The 23,870-nt window shown below is 42.8% G+C and overlaps 1 protein-coding gene across 2 annotated transcripts in view; it reads right to left on the reverse strand.

The window, feature by feature from the left end:
* Positions 1-9,907: 9,907 nt before the first annotated feature.
* The window catches only part of LOC110537699 (transmembrane protein 132E), a 385,579-nt gene continuing 371,616 nt past the window's right edge, over positions 9,908-23,870 (reverse strand). For both annotated transcript variants that reach the window (XM_021623939.2, XM_021623937.2), the window contains exon 9: positions 9,908-13,021. In XM_021623939.2, coding sequence (XP_021479614.1) covers positions 11,954-13,021 — 1,068 coding nt within the window. In that variant the 3' untranslated portion in view covers positions 9,908-11,953. The remainder of the gene's footprint in view (positions 13,022-23,870) is intronic.

The raw sequence follows: 23,870 nt of genomic DNA on the forward strand, positions 1-23,870 counted from the left end.
CAACATCTGAAGTGGAAGTTCTGGCATATTTTTATATACTGTTCCTACCATCATCAGCTTCCTCTTGAGGAGCTCCTGTCCCAGCTTGTGCGAAAGTAAAAAACTTTATTGCATGTGATGTTGTGGCCACGGAGTCCCTGTGTCACATCCAGGACAACCCACATCCCTTGGTTCTTCTCAGGGGCTCCTACATCTGGCTTCCCCGTTTACACTTGCAATTTTCACACATATGATAAAGCAGCATCACAGACAGCCCAGATCTTGATTCCATATTTTGTAGGTTTAGACGGTATGTATGTACTGCCTGAAGGGGCAGCGGCCCCTAAATGGCATATGCTGTTCATCAACAGTAACGTTGGGCCCAGGGTTGTAAAACAGTCCACCCACTTGTTCTACACTGACCTGATTGCAGCTAGGTTGTCTCTCTGTTGCTGAGCTGGTCTGGTGTCTTGGTTATCACATCGGATAATCCTGGAAATAATGTGAAATAATGTTTTCCAGAGACATCGTTTCAAGGAAAAATTATCTGCCAGTTTCTGCATCCCACAGGGATGCTATGGATTCCCCATTGGATCTGAAAACACCAGCAAGGATAAGAACCCCAAAGTATGCATGTAAATGAGTTTGGTCCATCTCCTTCCATCTTTCTCCAAAAACACACCTTCCTTCCAAATTAGTGCAGTCCAGAATCATGCTGATGAGCTGGTTGCTAATGGGCTGGTCCTGGCTGAGGGGTCAATCTCAACGTCTTCTCCAACTCGCTGTCAGACTCCAGACTTTCAAGACTCCAAGACATGATCCTCATATTCTGAAAATTCTTCATCTTCTAAAGTGGAGGACGCTCCTTCGACACTAGCTTCTCTCTCTGCAAAAAATACTTGCTAATGGGCTGGTCCTGGCTGAGGGGTCAATCTCAACGTCTTCTCCAACTCGCTGTCAGACTCCAGACTTTCAAGACTCCAAGACATGATCCTCATATTCTGAAAATTCTTCATCTTCTAAAGTGGAGGACGCTCCTTCGACACTAGCTTCTCTCTCTGCAAAAAATACTGTGAAGGTACACAGCAAACCTCTTTGTTTAATATTTACTTGTTTTCACCTATACACACACACACAAACTTTGGCACACTTTTATCAGTGGACCCGAACACCACATATGTAATATAAATGTGTAGAGTGGTGTACAGTGTGCACTTAATGAAAATGTGTTATTTTACATGTTCTTCACAGAAAATGAGCCGTCTGGTCTTGATGAATACCCGTGCTGCAGTATTCTCTATGTTTTGCAGTTGACCAATGGCTTTCTTGGGAAGACCAGGCAGGAGATAATTACAGTAGTCAAGACTGCTTGTAATAAAAGCATGAATTAGTTTCAGCCTGAGAGTGAAACGGACGCATTTGGCAATGTGCCTCAGGTGGTAAAAACCTACTTGTGTCACATTCCTAATGTGTGATTAGGAATTTAGTTCAGAATCTAAAATAACAGCTTTATTTCTACATTCTCTCTCTGTGCTTTGGTTCCAACAATAAGTACCTCGTTCTTGTCTGGATTTAGCTGGAGAAAGAGTGAGTGATATATGATATGATATGATTTGATATGAGTTATCAAAGTATTTAAATCACTAATAGAATCTCTAATACGTGGAGCTAAAGTCCCCTGGAGACACAGAAATGTAAAGTTGTGTATTGTCTGCGTAGCAGGGAACATCAATGCTGTGCTTTCTGATAACGCTGCCAAGGGGTAACATACAGTTGAAGTCAGAAGTTTACATACACCTTAGCCAAATACATTTAAACTCAGTTTATCACAATTCCTGACATTCAATCCTATTAAAAATTCCCTGTTTTAGATTAGTTAGGATCACCACTTTATTTTAAGAATGTGAAATGTCAGAATAATAGTAGAGAGAAATATTTATTTCAGCTTTTATTTCTTTCATCACATTCCCAGAGGGTCAGAAGTTTACATACACTCTGGGATTTATTTGCACTTTTCGCACCAAAGTACGTTCATCTTAAGGAGACAAAACGCGTCTCCTTCCTGAGCGGTATGACGGCTGCGTGGTCCCATGGTGTTTATACTTGCGTACTATTGTTTGTACAGATGAACGTGGTACCTTCAGGCTTTTGGAAATTGCTCCCAAGGATGAACCAGACTTGTGGAGGTCTAAACATTTTTTCTGAGGTCTTGGCTTATTTCTTTTGATTTTCCCATGATGTCAAGCAAAGAGGCACTGAGTTTGAAGGTATGCCTTGAAATACATCCACAAATACACCTCCAATTGACTCAAATTATGTCAATTAGCCTATCTGAAGCTTCTAAAGCAATGACGTCAATTTCTGGAATTTTCCGAGCTGTTTAAAGGCACAGTCAACTTAGTGTATGTAAACTTCTGCCCCACAGGAATTGTGATACAGTGAATTATAAGTGAAATAATGTGTCTGTAAAATATTGTTGGAAAAATTACTTGTCATGCACAAAGTAGATGTCCTAACCGACTTGCCAAAACTATCGTTTTTTAACAAGACATTTGTGGAGTAGTTGAAAAACTAGATTTAATGACTCCAGCCTAAGTGTATGTAAACTTCCAACTTCAACTGTATATAAACTGAACAACCGGCCCCAAAATCTAACCTTGTGGAACGCCACATGATATGCATTTTCTCTGAGTTATGCTCACCAAGGGTGACTGGTTAAATAGGACCTAGACCAATTTAGAACTGGACAAGAGAGGCCAACTCACCTCTCCAGTCTGTCCAGCAGGAAATCATGGTTGACAGTGCATGTCAGAGCAAAAACCAAGCCATTAGGTCGAAGGAATTGTCGATAAAGCTCTGAGACAGGATTGTATTGATAAACAGATCTGGGGAAGGGTACCAAAACATTTCTGCAGCATTGAAGGTCCCAAAGAACACAGTGGACTCCACCATTCTTAAATGGAAGAAGTTTGGAACCACCAACACTCTTCCTAGAGCTGGCCACTCAGCCAATTTGAGAAATCAGGGGAGAAGGACCTTGGTCGGGGAGGTGACCAAGAACCCAATGGTCACTCTGACAGATCTCCAGAGTTATTCTGTGGCGATGGGAGAACCTTCTAGAAGGACAACCATCTCTGCAGCGCTCCACCAATCAGGCCTTTATGGTAGAGTTGCCAGACGGAAGATACTCCTCAGTAAAATGCACATGACAGCCTGCTTGAAGTTTGCCAAATGGCACCTAAAGAAAATAGATTCTCTGGTCTGATGAAACCAAGATTGAACTCTTTGGCCTGAATGCCAAGTGTCACGTCAGGAGGAAACCTGGCACCATCCCTACAGTGAAGCATGGTGGTGGCAGCATCATGCTGTGGGGATGTTTTTTTAGTGGCAGGTACTGGCAGGATCGAGGGATGAACGGAGCAAAGTACAGAGCAATCCATGATGAAAACCTGCTTCAGAACGCTCAGGACCTCAGACTGGGGCGAAGGTTCACATTCCAACAGGACACCGACCCTAAGCACACAGCCAAGACAACGCAGGAGGGGCTTTGGGACAAGACTCAATGTCTTTGAGTAGCCCAGCCAGAGCCCGGACTTGAACTTGATCGATCATCTCTGGAGAGACCTTAAAATAGCCGTGCAGAGTCCAACCTGACAGAGCCTGAGATGATCTGCAGAGGAGAATTGGAGCAACTCCCCAAATACAGGTGTGCCAGTAATCGCGGCAGTAATCGCTGTCAAAGGTGCATCAACAAAGTATTTGGTAAAGGGTCTGAATACTTATGTAAATGTGATATTTCAGTTAGTATTTTTTTTTTACATTTGCAAAAATTCTAAAAACCTATTTTTGCTTTGTCATTATGGGGTATTGTGTGTAGATTGATGAGAGAAAAAATGATTTAATCCATTTCAGAATAAGGCTGTAAAATAACAAAATGTGGAAAAAGTCAAGCCGTCTGAATAATTTCAGAATGTACTGTATGTGCAAAGTTGCTCTCTCAGAATATCATGAACCTGCAACTTTGACTTTCTGCACTCTGCAATTTCTCTTTAAGTGCTTAGTTTCCTCACACATCCAAGGGGCGCATCCATCTCCTTTTGGATGTGCCTTTTTTTTCTCAACTTTATTGGAGCCACTGTATGGCATCAATGGTTGCCCTTAATTTGCTTTTAAAGTTATTAACTAAATCATCATGAGAGGAAGGCGGAATATGTGGTGGAGTATTGTTCATACACACAACAAAATCTGTAGCAAAATATAGCGTATTTTAATAATGCGTTCAGTATTACCCTGTGCTATAGGCAACAAGGTAGTAAAAATTTCACAGTGGTGATCAGATAAAGCAACATCAATAGATCCAGAGTATGGCCATGGTTATACCGTAGGTGGGCCCAGTAACATGTTGGATAAAGTCCATAGAGCTCATAAATTCAATGGCCTTGGAGTCAGTCTCTTTGTCAACATAAATATTAATTCGCCAAACACAAGGATTTTATCATAACTCTCAAGGACAATAGACAACAGTTCAGATAAATCAGTAAATAAAGTGGGGCAGTGCTTTGGTGGCCTATACAGGGTTATGGCTAGCACTGCTGGCTGACTTTTTATTGTCATTCACAGCCAATAGATGCTGTACCTATCTACATTTTCTCTGGTGGTGCTGGGGCTGCCTTGCCAAACATGTCAGTCGTCATACCTTCCTGCATGGTGTCCCATATTTCAATAAGTCAAATTGTACATGCAAATGTATTTAATCACCAAAGGTGAATCTGATATTACTAAACACTTGTGAGTTCTCTCGTCACAGACTTACAGATCTGACCCAGCTCCTATCACAGAGAAAGAGAGGGTGGGAGAGAGAAAGTCTTTCACCATACAGTCATGGAAGCCAACATTAAATGCACAGTTGAATTTAGCCAATCAGAGATTATGATTCACAGCTAATTTTCAAGGGACATATGCCGGCATGGCAAAATGTAGCTACTTGCCAACAACACACCAGTCTCAGGTTTGACGGTTGACAGCCCAAGTAGAAGCTATTCGGAGGTAATCCATATCCTGGCCATCAGCCCAAGATTGTTGAACAACTCTATAAAAGCCCATTTTCACTAGAGTAGCTATTTCCCGAGCAAGTTCAAGTACTATCCACATGTAGGAAAGGCTATAAATGTATGTTTGTCGCGCAGGAGAGTCGAGTCGGGAGGAACTAAACATCACTTTCGTTTACAAGTTTTAACTAATGCCATGCAGCTGCTGTTGCCAGCTATCCAGCGTAAATTAACTGGGAAGGGTTTATCAGGATGACTGTCTGAAACAAATCCATTCTTCTCTACACTGGACTCTGAGCTACGCAACATACGCCATCCATTTGGATGAGACGTTCCAGTGGGCAAGTTCATTTTGCTGACTTGATACTTCGGGTGGGCTCATGTTCTACCATTCTTTTGGTCCTAATAAGGAAAGGTCTCTGGGCCCCCCTGTTAACAGGCTAAATAAGGCATATTTGTAATCCTAACCAAACCCTAACCAAATTATCCTATTTACCCTTTGTAGTCAATTTTGACACTAGAATACATGTTTCTGACTCTTATCGATTTCACATATGCGTTTTCAAAAGGAGAAGTCAGTTTTCAAGGGCAGTTGACCTTTAATTCAATGAAGGGAAAAGTTGTCATTTTTATTAAGTACATGTGGGCCAGTTTCCTTGACACAGATCAAGCCTGCTCCAGAACTGAAAAGCATGGCCAATGGATAATCTTAATTTAAATGTCTCATTAGTCCAGGATTGGCTTAATCTGTGTCCAGTAAAACTGTCCAAAATAGTGTCAAACTTAAGCTGAGTGTATCGCCGGACATATGTAATTATTACCGTATCTTAATTTATTTAATCAAAGCCCAATGATCACATAACATATTGTTCACAAAGCTACATAACATGGAGATGCAATCATATATTTATCAAAATGATTCTTACTGGATTACTATCAGTGATGATGAAAATTAAGGACTGTGAGGCAATGCGCCATTTGACACTATTGAGTCACAGTGACTAACCCACCATGCCACCGTTGACAGATGCAGTTACGCAAAATCGCAACCAATTATTCTTTCCATTCATTGTCACATTTTAGGAATTCTATTAATTGATTCTGTTTGCTGACAGTTTTCAAACTTTCTACAGATGCAGTAAGCTTCCATTTTCCTCTAATATTTCAATTTTTAATGCTCATTACTTATCCTCTCATATTGTTTGCTTATCCTCCACCGAGTATGAATTAGCCTAAAAATAACATTGTTGTTCGTCAATGTCACGACAATGTGTAGTATGTTTTGTGCAGTACTTGCCAGTTTGATACAGCATACACTGATGGTATGGACATTTGGTGTTTGATTGTATGGTCATCACTTTCATATTCCTGTGTTAATTCCATCTCTGACTTATCCTACAGATGTTGCGGATACCATGTTTATCCAAGATAAACTATTATGAATTAAATGTATGAGATTGCTTCCCTTGAGTGACAGCGGTGTATTCATGACATCCAGATCACATTTATATAGCACATTTTCAAAATCAACTTTGTAGTTTGGGCCACCACACCCTATCCACTTAGTACTACCAATATAGCAGCATCCACATGGGCACATTTAATACATATCAAGTCAATGTTACTTTAGCTAATGATTCATAGCAAGAAGACCTTGTTGGAAACCAATGATTGCCCTCTGTCTTTGGTTACACTGGAACAGATAAATCAGGCAGTTCTACCTGGAAAGACTTAAGGGTAACCTACCCCCTGAGGCAAACAGAAACAGTTGCGTGACTGATAGACATCCTTGTGCATTAAATGACAGATGGCTAAATTACCCATTCTCAAGATAAAGTATCTCTCACACAGTAGGAGACCAGGAACAGAGGCAGACAGGCTCCTGTTTTACCTCTGTACCCGGACTGGTCCGCCCTTGGCTCTCTTGGTACAGTAAATGGAGATAACCACAGAGAGAGGAGTACCACCTACTGTACTTACCCATTTAACCAGACACAATAGAGGAAACCGAAACCAACCACACATGGTCTAGTTTCTGTCAGATTTGTGGGGATGAGGCAACAATCAGTAGACCAGAACTGCATTTGATAGATTTTCTGGACAAGTTGAAAGAGTTCTGAGCAGTTCAAGCCTCCCCCTCTTCAATTTACTAAGGGGAAAACTACTTTGTACCCATGTAGTTCTATGGTGACCGTTAGGCAGGCATGAGAGGACACGCCCATTTAGGCAGATGAACAGAGGACAATGTGGAGAAGCCCGTCTGCGGTATCTCACTAAATCTCAGATTTAACTTCTCTAACTATAATTAGTCCCGAGCTCCTATAATCATATGGGCCAATGCATTGAAAGGCCACTAATTCAGAATGGATGGTCAACTTTGATACATTATATATGTTAATGTGATAATTGTGTAGTGAGAATAATTGGGCGCATAATCGAGATTTAATCGGTAAGAAAGTCTTTTTTGAAAAGCTGTGGGAATTCCAATTCCACATGAGCTTAATTTAGATTTCAGATCGTTTTATTACTACAAATTATGTGAAGTTTGAAAAATCTAAAAGTTTTGTTACGATTATGTAAATTATCTTATACAACGGGTGGATCTAATCCTGAATGCTGATTCCAGCCGGTGTCTATTCCAAGTTACCACCGGCTAAATCTATGACGTTAAAATACCTATTTACTCTGTATCTGAATGCGCAATCCACTGCATCATCAGCCCAGCCAGGCAATTTTTTAACTTGATCTCCACTATAAAAAGCATAATAAGACATTATCTCACACATTTTGTTCAACAGCTGAGATTTGTATAAACCTTGCTGTCTGTCTCTCCGAAATATTGCGACATTGTTTCAATATTCAAATTCGATATCCAGCTGTCCCACAGTAATGAACGTGTCCGGATTCGGGACGAGACAGACAGGCAGGCAGTGTTTCTCAGCCAGTGGAAATAATGAATCAGCTGGCATAATTTTTTATGGATATATACAAAGAAATGTCAATTGAAAAAAGGTAAAAACAAAATTAAGTGCAGCTAGTTTGCAGTCTTTCCAGCTTCAGTTTGAAGTTATTGTGTTAGCTGTGTTGGCTAGCTCCTCTTAACAACAGTGTCCTGACGAGAGAACACATTTTCTATGGCAGGCGAAATCGCACCTCATTAGCTCATTGTTATGGAAGTAAATGTCACTAGAAAACAGCTTAAACAAATGCAAATGCAGGTACTTCGCTGTTTTTCTGGCTGCACTTTTTGACGTGGTGATGTCAAAATGAGGGGTGTTGTACAAAACAAAGTCATCAGCAAATGAATCATCTCTAACCAATGAGGGTATCAAAGCCAATTATGAATTTTCAAAACACTGCTTTACCCACTTGTGTTCTGGCTCTGGCTCTGGCCCAACCCATCGGTTTTTGGGACCAATCAGAACGGTTAGAATGTGTTCTCATTTGGTAAAGGGTTGGGGAGGTTCTCAGATCCAGACTGAGGAAAAGAAACAAGTGTCCGTGGGCATGGTATAGCATTTGGCCGGAGCAAGGAGTCTGGGTAGCCAGACAATAATTAAATGGTGGTAGAATGAAAATGGTTTGTGTATGTGGATCTGGCTTTCTTACTTCTGATAAAGAGTACGATAAGGAACTGCATCCTGCCATTCCTAGGGCCTGAAAAATAACTAAAGTATGGTTAAAATAATTGCATCTACCTTCTAACATGAAGACAGTTTAAAGTTTGGAAAATGAGAATGCATACACAGTATGTGACCCAATGACAGTTTTTTCTGACAGTGCTATAACGATGAGTAGAAAGGACACATTGTTTATGTATTGTATTTTCTTTAGTCCTTGACATATGGGGGAAATACAAGGGTTTTGTTTTTCAGGAGAACACAGGCAATTGAACAGTGTTCTGTACATGAACATAGTATCGTCAGTGTGGTGGTGCACAGTCACCAGAACCGTGAGGTTTGCACGTCTCCACGTGGGGTACATTTCAAAAGTATTCAATCACATGTGAGAAGTAGCAGCAGCTCAGAGAAGAAATAGAATGCACACAGAAGTATGTACACGTCAGCAAAGTCACATTACAAAAGTGGTTTTGCATATACATATATATATATATACATGGGATGAAGGAAACGTATAGAAATTATTAGAAGCTATAAAACGTTTTTAATAAAGACATTTGCTATGAGTGATCTCTGAAAGCATAAAATCGACTTGGAAAGTCAGGGACTATAAAAAAAGAAGAATGTTAAAAAGCTGCTATTAGAAACTTAACCCGCTGTTGTTAAGCAGTGGTACTGATTTGGGTTGACCACAGTAATACAAGAGACAACATATCCATCTGATGATCAAAGTACAGTAGAATATCAATACATTCATCCTGAGATACCATTGTTAGAATGGGGGTTAAAACTATGGGTAAAAAAAGAAAGGCCTGCTGTAACCAACTGTTCATTTCCTCAACCCGTTTCTTTGCAATTGTGTGGGTTAGAAGCAGAAGCTTGAATAGTCATGTCTTTGATTTTCAAGATCATTTACCTTTAGATGTTAACAGGATTTAATTGAGATTTAATCACATTGTGGAATTAGGCCATTATTCAATGATACCACTTGGAATGCACATCACATGGCATCCTATAAATTCTTAAAAATTCAAAAATAACTAAAAAGCATGTAGGACAGCCACAAAATGCAGCCATCTAGGTTGATGTTTTGTTGTAGAAATTAACTGATTGGAATTGATTTATAACTCATAACTGAGTGGTTGGGTGACATTTTCTCTTCCATTGTGGTCATATTGGTCATCATGTGATTTAAAAAAAACAGCAAATCCAAGCCCTACTTAGAGCATATAAATAAACGGAAATTAAAATGGAAAAATGTTTCATTTAGTTTATTTTTCATTACTCCTGAAAAGAACTAGGCAAATCATCAGATCAGCACGAAAGAACATTACTTACCTTAAAAGAATCCCACCCAGCGATTTAAAATTCGTCACACTAGCCAATGCCTCTACGCAACCAAACCTACAAATGGCATCTGATTGCATTCATAATTTACAGTCATTCTAATTTGTGCAGGTACACTAACCAAAACTCCTAACATCAAAATCAAGATTTCATCAAACCAAGTCAATTCTGAGAAACTTATTAGGTGCCACCACCATAACAATGGCACAATGTGTCAGTACCGGCGCGCTTGGCTCCTGTGACAATCATGACCAGCTCGTATGCAGCATCCATGCTTTATTACTGACATATTTTGGACCAAACATAGAACCTCTCATTATGTGTTTAGGTTCATTGGAAATTGGCAACGCAAATATTCTGACTCCGTACAAATGAGTTGGTGTCAAATCAAATCAAATCAAATTTTATTGGTCGCGTACACATATTTTGCAGACGTTATCGCAGGTGCAGCGAAATGCTTATGTTTCTAGCTCCAACAGTGCAGTAATACCGAACAATACAAAACAATACACACAAATCCAAAACATTTAAAGAATTAACTTAATTTCTATGGGAGCATGATTACACGAGTTGACGATAATTTAAAAAGAAGAAGAAAAAAAAGGAAAGGGAATGATTTCTGCTGCAAAATCTTTTGTCCGGATGAGAGTTTTTTCATTGTAATTGTTAGGGCCTCGGTGTACAGTGGGATATCATAGTAAAAACTGCAGAGGAAACACTATGGTTACAATGATGGGCCAACATGTTCCCAGCACACATCACTTCCCCCCTTTTCTGCCTGATAACTAGTTCAATGTAATGTTGTTGCTGAAGAGGACCTCAGCTGGCCAATGGTATGTACATATGAGGAAGGGATGTAGTAGGCAGGTCTGGCACGGCATGCATGTAATGCATGATAACATATGTCCTTTAGTATTGTCTAGGCATGATTAGATAATAATTTACAAATTGAAACATCCAAAAATTTTGAAAATTGCTGATTGTGCCTCAGTATCTCCTTTCATGCAAAGAATTTTGGAGATAGTTTACTTCATGATATAAGTACAAGCTCTTGTCTTTTCCAATATAACTAAACCTTTGACCAGTTGTAGCGTTTTGGATAATTGCCCCCCCACTGCCCCTTAACCCAAAGTGTGCAAACAAGGGTGTCAGCATTGAAATCAGTAGTGATCAGTGAAACCCATTCTATAACCCATTCTAAGGCATTAGACTTAATCAGGATAGTAGTAGGGTACTGACTTGGACTATGTATGAAATTTAGTAAAATGTACGGTAATGACATTGAATGAAACCATAGTATGTGCTGTACCAAGAACAAAGAAGGAGGTTTTGCCATTGACGAATGCTTTCCTACTTTGGTAAGATAAAAAATAAATCCGTAACATGGTTTTTAATGAGCGTCTTTGACAATTAGTTGTCCATCATGTTGTCCCATGTTGGCCTAAAACCATGCGTCCCAAAAACGGTTTCTTTGAAATGTAATCTGCACATCAAAGGCCTCTTTGTTGGAAAAGGTACTTGGAGTTTGGATAAACCGACAAACACAGAGCCAAGACCCAACCCGTCCCGCTAAAAACACTCCTGTCTGCTAACTAACCCTCAGTAACAGAGAACTTCAAATCCATCCTCCAAAACAGTGCTCATGACTGAAGCTTCTAAATCCATTTGAGAGTGTACTCCCCTACCTCTGTAGAAAGGACATCCACACAAAGCCATTTCACTAGCGTTTAAAATCCTTTAGTCCAGTCTTTGACTTTCCAATTGTTTTTACGACTTCCAAAAAAAGTGAGTGTGTACGGGAAACAGCACTGTGCAAAGAACAAAAAAGAACCCAAAGAAAAACAGAAGAGTAGTTGGCCATGGTTTTTGTTTGTGAAAAGTTGTCACTAAAGTGAAAAAGAGAAAAATAGAAAGGAAAGTATTTTTAGAAAGCTCCAAGGCTTCTTAACAGCCGCCCCTTCAGGCTATTTCCTTTATCCTGCGCATGTAGTCATGCAATTCCTCTGGGTCCTGAAAGCCCATGTCCTGGCAGACCCACTGAATGTCCTCTTCATCTGCGATGGGGATAGAGTTGTAGGGCATGTCTTCTGTGGGGAGCGTGGTGAAGGTGGTGAACTTGACACGCTTGCGCTTGGATGTGGGCGAGCTGGCCTCCTCGCCGTGCTCCTTGGTGGAGCCCCCGGAGCTGCCATCGCCCCTCCCATGGACCTGGCTTTGAACGCTGGTCTGGGAGCTGCCGCTGCTGTGGTGGTCCCCGTGGCAACATGTCTGTAACCCCTCTATGGGGTTGATAGGGTTCTCCACCGTCTGGGGTGAAAGGTCACTCTGGGCCCTCAAGGGCTGTCCATTCCCTAAAAAAACCCAGTGGTGGGAATGGTCCATGTTGGCTTGGCCCTCGGGGGGGATTCTCTTGTGGCGGTACTTGAGGACGAACACGATGCAGTTGATGAGGAAGACCAGGATGGCAAGGCAGAAGACGCCCAGTAGGGCGTACATGCCGATCTCCAGGTCGGTCATGCTGCGGGGTGCGTGGATGAAGTCATCGTCTTCCTCCTCTTCCTCTCCCTCAGTGGGCCTCTCTTGGTTGCTGATGGTCGGAAAGTTGGTGTAGTCGATGGGAACGCTCGCCGGCTGCTCGTTGGACGGCTCGAAGCCTCCACCACCGATGTTGGAGTCCACCACTGGCTGCCTGGTGACACGGGCTGGCTCGATTTCAATCTCCATTTCCTCCTCTGAGTCTTCCTCCGGTCCGAAGCGGACTTTCACGTACACAGGGGCCGAAGCGATGATGCTTTTGCGCTTGGTCTTCTGACAGGCCTCACAGATGGTCATCTCCATGCGCACAATCTCCCCGGAGCCCTCGCCCTCTGCCACCACCACCGGCCAGCGCTGCTGAGGCTCCTGGGATACATACACCACCTTGTCGTTCAACGTTGAAGCGTTGAGATTGTAGTCCTTGGGGTCGAAGAAGGTCAGAGGCAATGCGGTGCTGTCGCTGTAGTAAATCCAGATGGACAAGCTGGCCTCCTGTGATAACAAGCAGAGGAAAAGGTAGTTATTAGTATTTTTTTCTACCGTTACAATGCCCCAGCATTTCATTGAGGAATTATACATAATGGACAATCTATGAACAAACTCTCCTGGAGGCTAAGGATAGACACTTTTTTAATGTATTTTGAAGAAACACAAACTTTCAGGACAAACACTACAAATATTGGTGGATCTGGGGTTTTTTCTTAGAAAATGTATCATTTCGTTAGTTGGTTTGATGAAACCAATGCTCTTTCACACCTCTGTATGATATGAATATACAGTACCAGTCAAAAGTTTGTACACTCCTCATTCAAGGGTTTTTCTTTATTTGTACTATTTTCTACATTGTAGAACAATAGTGAAGACATCAAAACTATGAAATAACACAAATGGATTTTAAAAAAAGAATGCCAAGAGTGTTCAAAGCTGTCATCAAGGCAAAGGGTGGCTACTTTGAAGAATCTCAAATATAAAATACATTTGGTTTATTTAACACTTTTTTGGTTACTATGTGTTATTTTATAGTTTTGATGTCTTCACTATTATTCTACAATGTAGTAAATAGCAAAAATAAACAAAAATCCTGGAATGAGTAGGTGTCCAAACTTTTGACTGATTCTGTATATGTGACCAATTCCTGCCTTTGATGTCTCTTGACTTGCTCTGATCCCTAAATCTTCTAAGCATGTCTAAACATCGGAACCCCTACCTTGGCACAGAGCGAGACACACACAGGCGGTCTGTCTCAGAAGTGTACGCCAGCGAAAACACGGTTCACTCTGAGAAAGGAGGGGTGAGTGGGTGTTGGGCAACTGTTGTCCTGCAGGCAAACAGACGGAGCTGCTTGACTGCACAGCAGTTTCCCTGACAGCTCGAGTATGGCTTTATGAGTACAATGGCAATGTTCGGTGGCCATGTCTCCAGGTAACAAGGTATTTATTTTACAGAGGCCTTAATTTGGCTCCCGCTAAAACAATACCTCTCCGCGCACCTGCTTTGTAGGGCTGACAAGAGAAAATAGCTTTTCTGACAGAGCGCTTTCAGATCCCAACTGAGACGTCTTTTCACTTTTAAATGAGAGAGGCATTTATCTAAATTCTGTCTGGATTGGAATGCCCTGTTGGAGAGCTGAGACTTATTTTTATTTGATTCAGGTGGAAACTGAACTTCAAGGTTGCTATGACATTCCTGCTCGAGCACAGGTCTCATCTCCACTTGTCAAAATTAAGGGGGCCTTTGAAACACATGATTTCAATAATACATTGAGTATGTCACCCTGTCCTGATGACCCACTAGTACACTGACACATGAAAAAGGTTAGACACGAAGCAAACAACCCACTGGGCACAAACTGGTTAAATCAACGTTGTTTCAACATAATTTGTCAACGTATTGTGATGTGGAATAAACGTGGAAAATACATTGGATGTGAAGATAGTAATTCATGTAAACTGTTGTTTTGAGGTTGAAATTTAAACCTCAGGATTTGGCTCCCAAGTGGCACTGCATCTTCTCAGTGCTAGAGGCGTCACTACAGACCCTGGTTTGATCCCGGGCTGTATCACAACCGGCCGTGACCGGGAGTCCCATAGGGCAGTGCACATTTGGCCCAGCGTCGCTATGCTTAGGGGAGGATTTGGACGGGGTAGGCCGTCATTGTAAAATAAGAATTTGTTCTTAAATGACTTGCCTAGTTAAATAAAGGTTAAATAAAAAAATCATGGTAACCAAATTTCAACATAGAAAACCCTTGTATAAAATATGTTGAATTTGTACATTTAAAACATTAGATTGTCTGATGTTTTCGTCTCCTCAGGCAAGGTTGCTCATCACATGCATGGATCACCAAACCACCTCTGTTGCACTCAGTATATGAGGTGCACAGATCATTCTGCTTCTGTTTGCCAAAGAAAGTGTTGTTGTGCAGTAGGCCTGATTCCGAACCCAGTCAGTTATAGTGATGCCGTGATCGGAGAATGAGGTCGGGGGGTGAAATGTAACTGAGCTGGTTCGATGAGTAACCTTGCTGGAGACTTGAAGACTTCCATATGGGCTTTAGCTAAGTGGGCTAACAGTAGTGTGACATGGAGGAGACCTGGTTCGAACCCAGTCAGTCGCAAGATTAAATAGGAAAAAAGCAGAAAGGCTATCCTTAGAAGGGCTATGACAGGCCTGTATTCTTATGGGGGACAAATAGTTTTTGTGATACTCCCTTCTAACGTGTCCTGTGATCATCAAAGAGGGGAATAGAAGGCACATCCATATTTCAGAGTCTTTGCTTTCAGAAATGGTGTAATAATACTTCATAGCAAAAACAGTTTGAACGCTAGAGTCAAATTTATAGGATGAAAATAAATTAAACATGCCACATTGGCTTCAGAAACTGCCAGAAGCTTCTGTTTACAGTGAGCATTTAATTCTATCTGTTCTCTACTTTTCTTGGCTGTCAAAGTACCAGGATGTTGTCTCTGGTTTTGAATCTGAATGTAGGTAACTGAATTTGAAAACTGAATCTGAATGCATCGGAGAAGTTGAATATATGAAACTTTGACAAACTTGAAATTATAGTTTGTAAACTTCAGGCAATGGCTTGGGTGGTTGTTGTCCTTGATGATCTTTTTGGCCTTCCTGTGACATCGGGTGGTGTAGGTATCTTGGAGGGCAGGTAGTTTGCACCTGGTGAGGCGCTGTGCAGACCTCACTACCCTCTGGAGAGCCTTGCGGTTGTGGGTGGGGCAGTTGCCGTACCAGGCAGTGATACAGCCCAACAGGATGCTCTCGATTGTGCATCTGTAAAGTTTGAGAGTGTTTTTGGTGACAAGCCGAATTTCTTCAGCCTCCTGAGGGTGAAGAGGCTCTGCTGCGCATTCTTCTCCACGCTGTCTGTGTGGGTGGACCATTTCAGTTTGTCCGTCATTTGTACGCCAAGGAACTGAACTTTCCACCTAATCCACTACTGTCCCGTTGATGAGGATAGGGGGCTGCTCCCTCTGCTGTTTCCTGAAGTCCACGATCCTTTGTTTTCTTGACATTGAGTATGAGGTTATTTCTCTGACACCACACGTGGCCACGCAGTCATGGGTGAACAGTGAGTACAGGAGAGGGCTGAGAACACACCCTTGTGGGGCCCCAGTGTTGAGGATCAGCGGGATGGAGATGTTGTTTTCTACCCTCACCACCAGGGGGCGACCCATCAGGAAGTCCAGGACCCTTTTGCACAGGGAGGGGTCGAGACCCAGGGTCTTGAGTTTAATGATGAGTTTGGAGTGTACTATGGTGTTAAATGCTGAGCTGTAGTCGCTGAACAGTATTCTTACATAGGTATTCCTCTTGTCCAGATGGGTTAGGGCAGTGTGATTGTGATTGTGTCGTCTGTGGACCTATTGGGGTGGTAAGCAAATTGGAGTGGGTCTAGAGTGTCAGGTAGGGTGGAGGTATATAGTCCTTGACTAGTCTCTCAAAGCACTTCATGATGACGGAAGTTAGTGCTACGGGGCGATAGTCATTTGGCTCAATTACCTTAGCTTTCTTGGGAACATGAACAATGGTGGCCCTCTTGAAGCATGTGGGAACAGTAGACTGGGATAAGGATTGATTGAATATGTCCGTAAAAACACCAGCCAGCTGGTCTGCACATGCTCTGAGGATGCGGCTAGGGATGTCGTCTGGGCCGGCAGCCTTGCAAGGGTTAACACGTTTAAATGTTTTACTCACGTTGGCTGCAGTGAAGGAGAGCCCGCAGGTTTGGGTAGCCGGCTGTGTCAGTGGCACTGCATTGTCCTCAAAGCGAGCAAAGAAGTTGTTTAGTTTGTCTGGGAAAAAGACATCGTGGTCCGCGATGGGGCTGGTTTTCTTTTTGTAGTCCATGATTGACTTTAGACCGTGCCACATACCTCTCATGTCTGAGCCGTTGAATTGCGAGTCTACTTCGTCTCTATACTGATGCTTAGGAAATAGCTACACTGTTTGTATTTGGTCATGTTTCCGGTCGCCTTGCCCTGATTAAAAGCAGTAAAAAGCAGTTCGCGCTTTCATTTGGCGTGAATGCTGCCATCCATTCACGGTTTCTGGTTGGGGAAGAAAAGACAGAAACTAAAACAGGTTTTAATAGTCGCTGTGGGTAAAACATCACCGATGCACTTGCTAATCAACTCGCTCACCGAATCAGTGTATTCATGAATGTTATTGTCCGAAGCTATGCGGAACATATCCCAGTCCATGTGATCGAAACAATCTTGCGTGGAATCTGATTGGTCGGACCAGCGTTGAACAGACCTGAGCATGTGCGTTTCCTGTTTTAGTTTCTGTCTTCCTGTCTATAGGCTGGGGGCAAAAAAATGGAGTCGTGGTCAGATTTTCCCAAAAGGATGGTGGGGAAGGGCTTTGTATGCTTTGCTGAAGTTAGAGTAACAAGGATCCAGGGTTTTGCCAGCCCGGGTTGCGTATTTGATATGCTGATAAAATGTAGGGAGCCTTGTTTTCAGATTAGCCTTGTTAAAATCCCCAGCTACAATAAATACAGCCTCAGGATATGTGGTTTCCAGTTTACATAGAGTCCAATGAAGTTCTTTCAGGGCCGTCGATGTGTCTGCTTGGGGGGGCGGATATACACGACTGTGATTATAATCAAAGAGAATTCTCTTGGTAGATAATGCGGTTGGATCCTCTCCTTGTCCGGGCGGCGTTCGGCGGTCGACGTCACCGGTCTTCTAGCCATCGCCGCTCCACTTGTCATTGTTCCATTTGTTTTGTCTTGTTTCCCTGCACACCTGGTTTACATTCCTTAATCACACTACATATTTATTCCCTCTGTTTCCCCCATGTCTTTGTTTGGAATTGTTTTGTTACATGTTTCATGTTACGCGCAAGGCGGGTTTTTCCCCGGGTACTGTGTTGAACCCGAGTGTGTTTAATTGTTTAACTTATGCATTATTATGACTGTTGTCGCGCTTTGCACTTTTGCCATTTGGCTGGAAATTTTGATGCAGTTGCGTCCGTCTGTTGTTACTTCTGCCAATTAAAGTGTGCACCTGATCACTCTGCTGTCCTGCACCTGACTTCTTACCAGTAGCGCACAACCTGACATGAACAAAAATACTTGAGTTCCTGTATGATGTTATGATCACACCACGTCTAGTTAATCATAAGGCATACACCCCCGCCCCTCTTCTTACCAGAGAGATGTTTGATTCTGATAACGTATCCCGTGTGAGCCATGTTTCCGTGAAACAAAGAACGTTACAATCTCTGATGTCTCTCTGGAAGGCAACCCTTGCTAAGATTTCGTCTACCTTGTTGTCAAGAGACTGGACATTGACGAGTAGTATACTTGGGAGCGGTGCACGATATGCCCGTCTACGGAGCCTGACCAGAAGACCTCTCTGTCTGCCTCTTCTGCGGCGCCGTTGTTTTGGGTCGCCGGCTGGGAACCGATCCATTGACCTGGGTGATGCACCAAACAGAGGATCCACTTCAGGAAAGTCGTATTCCTGGTCGTAATGTTGGTAAGTTGACGTTGCTCTTATATCCAGTAGTTCCTCCTGGCTGTATGTAATAAAACGTAAGATTTCCTGGAGAAACAATGTAAGAAATAATACATAAAAAAACGAAATACTGCAAAGTTTCCTCGGAACGCGAAGCGAGGCGGCCATACCCATCGGAAGTAGTTAAGTCTTCTTTGGATCAACATCTCAACCAAATATTATCCATGGTTGAAATGATTTAGTGTGCCCAGTGGGAAAGCACTAAGTAGATTTAAGGTTGACTGTCCTAGCAGGTGACTGTAATGTTCTGATTATATTTCATCAATATGAAAATGTATCCATCAGAAGGGTGCATTGTTACCCATTTGTTAAGTATTCTTTGTAGAGCTCGGATTAACTTTGGTAAACAGATCAACAGTATTCCCTTCGACCATAGAATTGGATATTAGATTTTAATATGATCTCTGTGACTTAAGACAGTTAAAGCGTTGCTGACTCATAGGAGAGGATGTGTGCATCAACTCTGTCCTTACAGGTAAAGTGTCACATATGCTCAATGACTATAGCTGCCCTGGCAATCAAGATCACAGTTCATGCTCAGGATGGTTGAACTTAACAAATGTTAATCAAATGCAGATGTATCAGATGTATCATCACTGCATCATAAAGAGCAGTGAGACCCTGTCCACTTCCCTCAGTTGTAAACTCAGCAAAAAAAGAAATGACCTCTCACTGTCAACTGCGTTTATTTTCAGCAAACTTAACATGTGTAAATATTTGTATGAATATAACAAGATTCAACAACTGAGACAAACTGAACAAGTGCCACAGACATGTGACTAACAGAAATGGAATAATGTGTCCCTGAACAAAGGAGGAGTGGGGGGGTCAAAATCAAAATTAACAGTCAGTATCTGGTGTGGCCACCAGCTGCATTAACTTCTTGGTATCTTCACGTCCGGATGAAATGCATGCCCAAATTCAACTGCCTGCTACTCATCCCCAGAAGATAAGATGTGCATATTATTAGTAGATTTGGATAGAAATGTTTGAATCATGTCATCTAAAACTGTTTGAATCATGTCTGTGAGTATAACAGAATTTATGTAGCAGGCGAAATCCCAAGGAAAAACCATTCAGATGTTTTATTTTTTTAGGTCACTCTCTTTTCAATGGGTTTTCATTGGGAATCGAGATTTCTAAGGGACCTTCTTATAGTTCCTACCACTTCGACTGGATGTCACCAGTCTTTAGAAATGGGTTGAGGTTTTTCCTTTGTGTAATGAAGAAGTAGCCCTGTTCAAAACGAGGGTCACTTCAAGTGTACTGTTTGTTAGAGGCGCATGACCAGAAAGGTTTGTTTTCTTCCTGTATAGAACACAGATCATCCCGTCTTCAATTTGATAGATTATTTACTTAAAAAAATACCTAAAGTTGTATTACAAAAGTAGTTTGAAATGTTTTGGCAAAGTTTACAGGTATCTTTTGAGATATTTTGTATTCACGTTGCGCAAGATGGAAACTGTGTTTTTCTGGATCAAACGGAATTAATCGACGGAATTAATCGAACAAAAGGACCATTTGTGATGTTTATGGGACATATTGGAGAGCCAACAGAAGAAGCTCGTCAAAGGTAAGTCATGATTTATACACTGCTCAAAAAAATAAAGGGAACACTAAAATAACACATCTTAGATCTGAATGAATGAAATATTCTTATTAAATACTTTTTTCTTTACATAGTTGAATGTGCTGACAACAACATCACAGAAAAATGATCAATGAAAATCAAATTTATCAACCCATGGAGGCCTGGATTTGGAGTCACACTCAAAATTAAAGTGGAAAAATACACTACAGGCTGATCCAACTTTGATGTAATGTCCTTAAAACAAGTCAAAATGAGGCTCAGTAGTGTGTGTGGCCTCCACGTGCCTGTATGACCTCCCTACAATGCCTGGGCATGCTCCTGATGAGGTGGCGGATGGTCTCCCGAGGGATCTCCTCCCAGACCTGGACTAAAGCATCCGCCAACTCCTGGACAGTCTGTGGTGCAACGTGGCGTTGGTGGATGGAGCGAGACATGATGTCCCAGATGTGCTCAATTGGATTCAGGTCTGGGGAATGGGCGGGCCAGTCCATAGCATCAATTCCTTCCTCTTGCAGGAACTGCTGACACACTCCAGCCACAATGTCTTGCATTAGGAGGAACCCAGGGCCAACCGCACCAGCATATGGTCTAACAAGGGGTCTGAGGATCTCATCTCGGTACCTAATGGCAGTCAGGCTACCTCTGGCGAGCACATGGAGGGCTGTGCGGCCCCCCAAAGAAATGCCACCCACACCATGACTGACCCACCGCCAAACCGGTCATGCTGGAGGATGTTGCAGGCAGCAGAACGTTCTCCACGGCGTCTCCAGACTCTGCCACGTCTGTCACACGTGCTCAGTGTGAACCTGCTTTCATCTGTGAAGAACACAGGCTGCCAGTGGCGAATTTGCCAATCTTGGTGTTCTCTGGCAAATGCCAAACGTCCTGCACAGTGTTGGACTGTTTGCACAACCCCCACCTGTGGACGTCGGGCCCTCATACCACCCTCATGGAGTCTGTCTCTGACCGTTTGAGCAGACACATGCACATTTGTGGCCTACTGGAGGTCATTTTGCAGGCCTCTGGCAGTGCTCCTCCTGCTCCTCCTTGCACAAAGGCGGAGGTAGCGGTCCTTTTGCTGGCTTGTTGCCCTCCTACGGCCTCCTCCACGTCTCCTTATGTACTGGCCTGTCTCCTGGTAGCGCCTCCATGCTCTGGACACTACGCTGACAGACACAGCAAACCTTCTTGCCACAGCTCGCATTGATGTGCCATTCTGGATGAGCTGCACTACCTGAGCCACTTGTGTGGGTTGTAGACTCCGTCTCATGCTACCACTAGAGTGAAAGCACCGCCAGCATTCAAAAGTGACCAAAACATCAGCCAGGAAGCATAGGAACTGAGAAGTGGTCTGTGGTCACCACCTGCAGAACCACTCCTTTATTGGGAGTGTCTTGCTAATTGCCTATAATTTCCACCTGTTGTCTATTCCATTTGCACAACAGCATGCAACATTCATTGTCAATCAGTGTTGCTTCCTAAGTGGACAGTTTGATTTCACAGAAGTGTGATTGACTTGGAGTTACATTGTGTTGTTAAAGTGTTCCCTTTATTTTTTTGAGCAGTGTATTTTTATTTCTACGTTTTGTGTAGCGCCTGCAGGGTTGAAATATGTTTTCTCTCTTAAGTTTACGGAGGTGCTATCCTCATATAATAGCATCGTTTGCTTTCGCAGAAAAGCCTTTTTGAAATCTGACATGTTGGCTGGATTCACAACATTTGTAGCTTTAATTTGGTATCTTACATGTGTGATTTCATGAAAGTTAGATTTTTATAGTAATTTATTTAAATTAGGCGCTCTGCATTTTCTCTGGCTTTTGGCCAGGTACCGTCCCACATATCCCAGAGAGGTTAAGTACTGCAGTGCATCTCCTCCTCATGGACTGCACCAGATTTGCCAGTTCTTGCTGTGAGATGTTACCCCACTCTTCCACCAAGGCACCTGCAAGTTCCCGGACATTTCTGGGGGGAATGGCCCTAGCCCTCACCCTCCGATTCAACAGGTCCCAGAAGTGCTCAATGGGATTGAGATCTGGGCTCTTCACTGGCCATGGCAGATCACTGACATTCCTGTCTTGCAGGAAATCACGCACAGAACGAGCAGTATGGCTGGTGGCATTGTCATGCTGGAGGGTCATGTCAGGATGTGTCTGCAGGAAGGGTACCACATGAGGGAGGAGGATGTCTTCCCTGTAACACACAGCGTTGAGATTGCCTGCAATGACAACAAGCTCAGTCCAATGATGCTGTGACACACCACCCCAGACCATGACAGACCCTCCACCTCCAAACAGATCCTGCTCCCGAGTACAGGCCTCGGTGTAACGCTCATTCCTTTGACGAGAAATGCGAATCCGACCATCACCGCTAGTGAGACAAAACCGCGACTCGTCAGTGAAGAGCACTTTTTGCCAGTCCTGTCTGGTCCAGCAACGGTGGGTTTGTGCCCATAGGCGACGTTGTTGCCGGTGATGTCTGGTGAGGACCTGCCTTACAACAGGCCTACAAGCCCTCAGTCCAGCCTCTCTCAGCCTATTTCGGACAGTCTGAGCACTGATGGAGGGATTGTTCTTTCCTGGTGTAACTTGGGCCGTTGTTGGGCCATCCTGTATCTGTCCCGCTGGTGTGATGTTCGGATGTACCGATCCTGTGCAGGTGTTGTTACACATGGTCTGCCACTGCAAGGACGATCAGCTGTCCGAGCTGTCTCCCTGTAGCGCTGTCTTAGTGGTCTCACAGTACGGACATTGCAATTTATTGCCCTGGCCACATCTGCAGTCCTCATGCCTCATTGCAGGATGCCTAAGGCACATTCATGCAGATGAGCAGGGACCCTGGGCATCTTTATTTTGGTGTTTTTCAGAGTCAGTAGAAAGGCCTCTTTAGTGTCCTAAGTTTTCATAACTGTGACCTTAATTGGTTACCGTAAGCTGTTGGTGTCTTAACGACCGTTCTACTTTTGCATGTTCATGAATTATTTATGGTTCATTGAACACGCATGGGAAACAGTGTTTAAACGCTTACAATGAAGATATGTGAAGTTATTTGGATTTTTACAAATTATCTTTGAAAGACAGGGTCCTGAAAAAGGGGCGTTTCTTTTTTTGCTGAGTTTAGTTTATGGCTCATTCATTTATAGAGTAAAAGAGGGGATGTTTAGCAGACACAGTGGTGGAGGATTCTCCTGTGAAACAGAATCAAATGATGTGAAATAGCCTGAGAACCCCTCTGAGAGTTCCACTGGCAGAGGGATTGACTGCCTTTTATGGCCCATGCCCAGATAGCAATTTAGGACAATACTTTACCCTAATTACATTTTAAGGTGCCAAGCAGCGAAAGGCGAGATAAATTGTAATTTAATGCCAGGGCCTGATGGTAGAGTTTTTTTGGTCAGAGCAAAGAGAGAGTTGGTAGAGAAACAATAGCCATTGTCCCCCAATTGCCTAGCCATTGAAACCTGGCTGTGTTCTCTCGTCATGGGGAATATGAATGAACACGGCCTAAGTGTGGAAAACACAGTGTGATCCAGCTTCTCAGGATAAGGTGGACTTGTGGCCAATTATTTCTTTGTGAGGATTAGAGAAACCAAAGTCCCCAGTTGCCATCATTGCCAGGCTCAAACACGACGGAAATAAGACCGCATTCCTCTGCCTCTTATTAAACAACATTTATTTTTGCTTGTATGATGTGACGTTCCCTGGGAGATTTT

This window comes from Oncorhynchus mykiss, chromosome 12 (assembly GCF_013265735.2).
Source record: "Oncorhynchus mykiss isolate Arlee chromosome 12, USDA_OmykA_1.1, whole genome shotgun sequence".
NCBI lineage: Eukaryota > Metazoa > Chordata > Actinopteri > Salmoniformes > Salmonidae > Oncorhynchus > Oncorhynchus mykiss.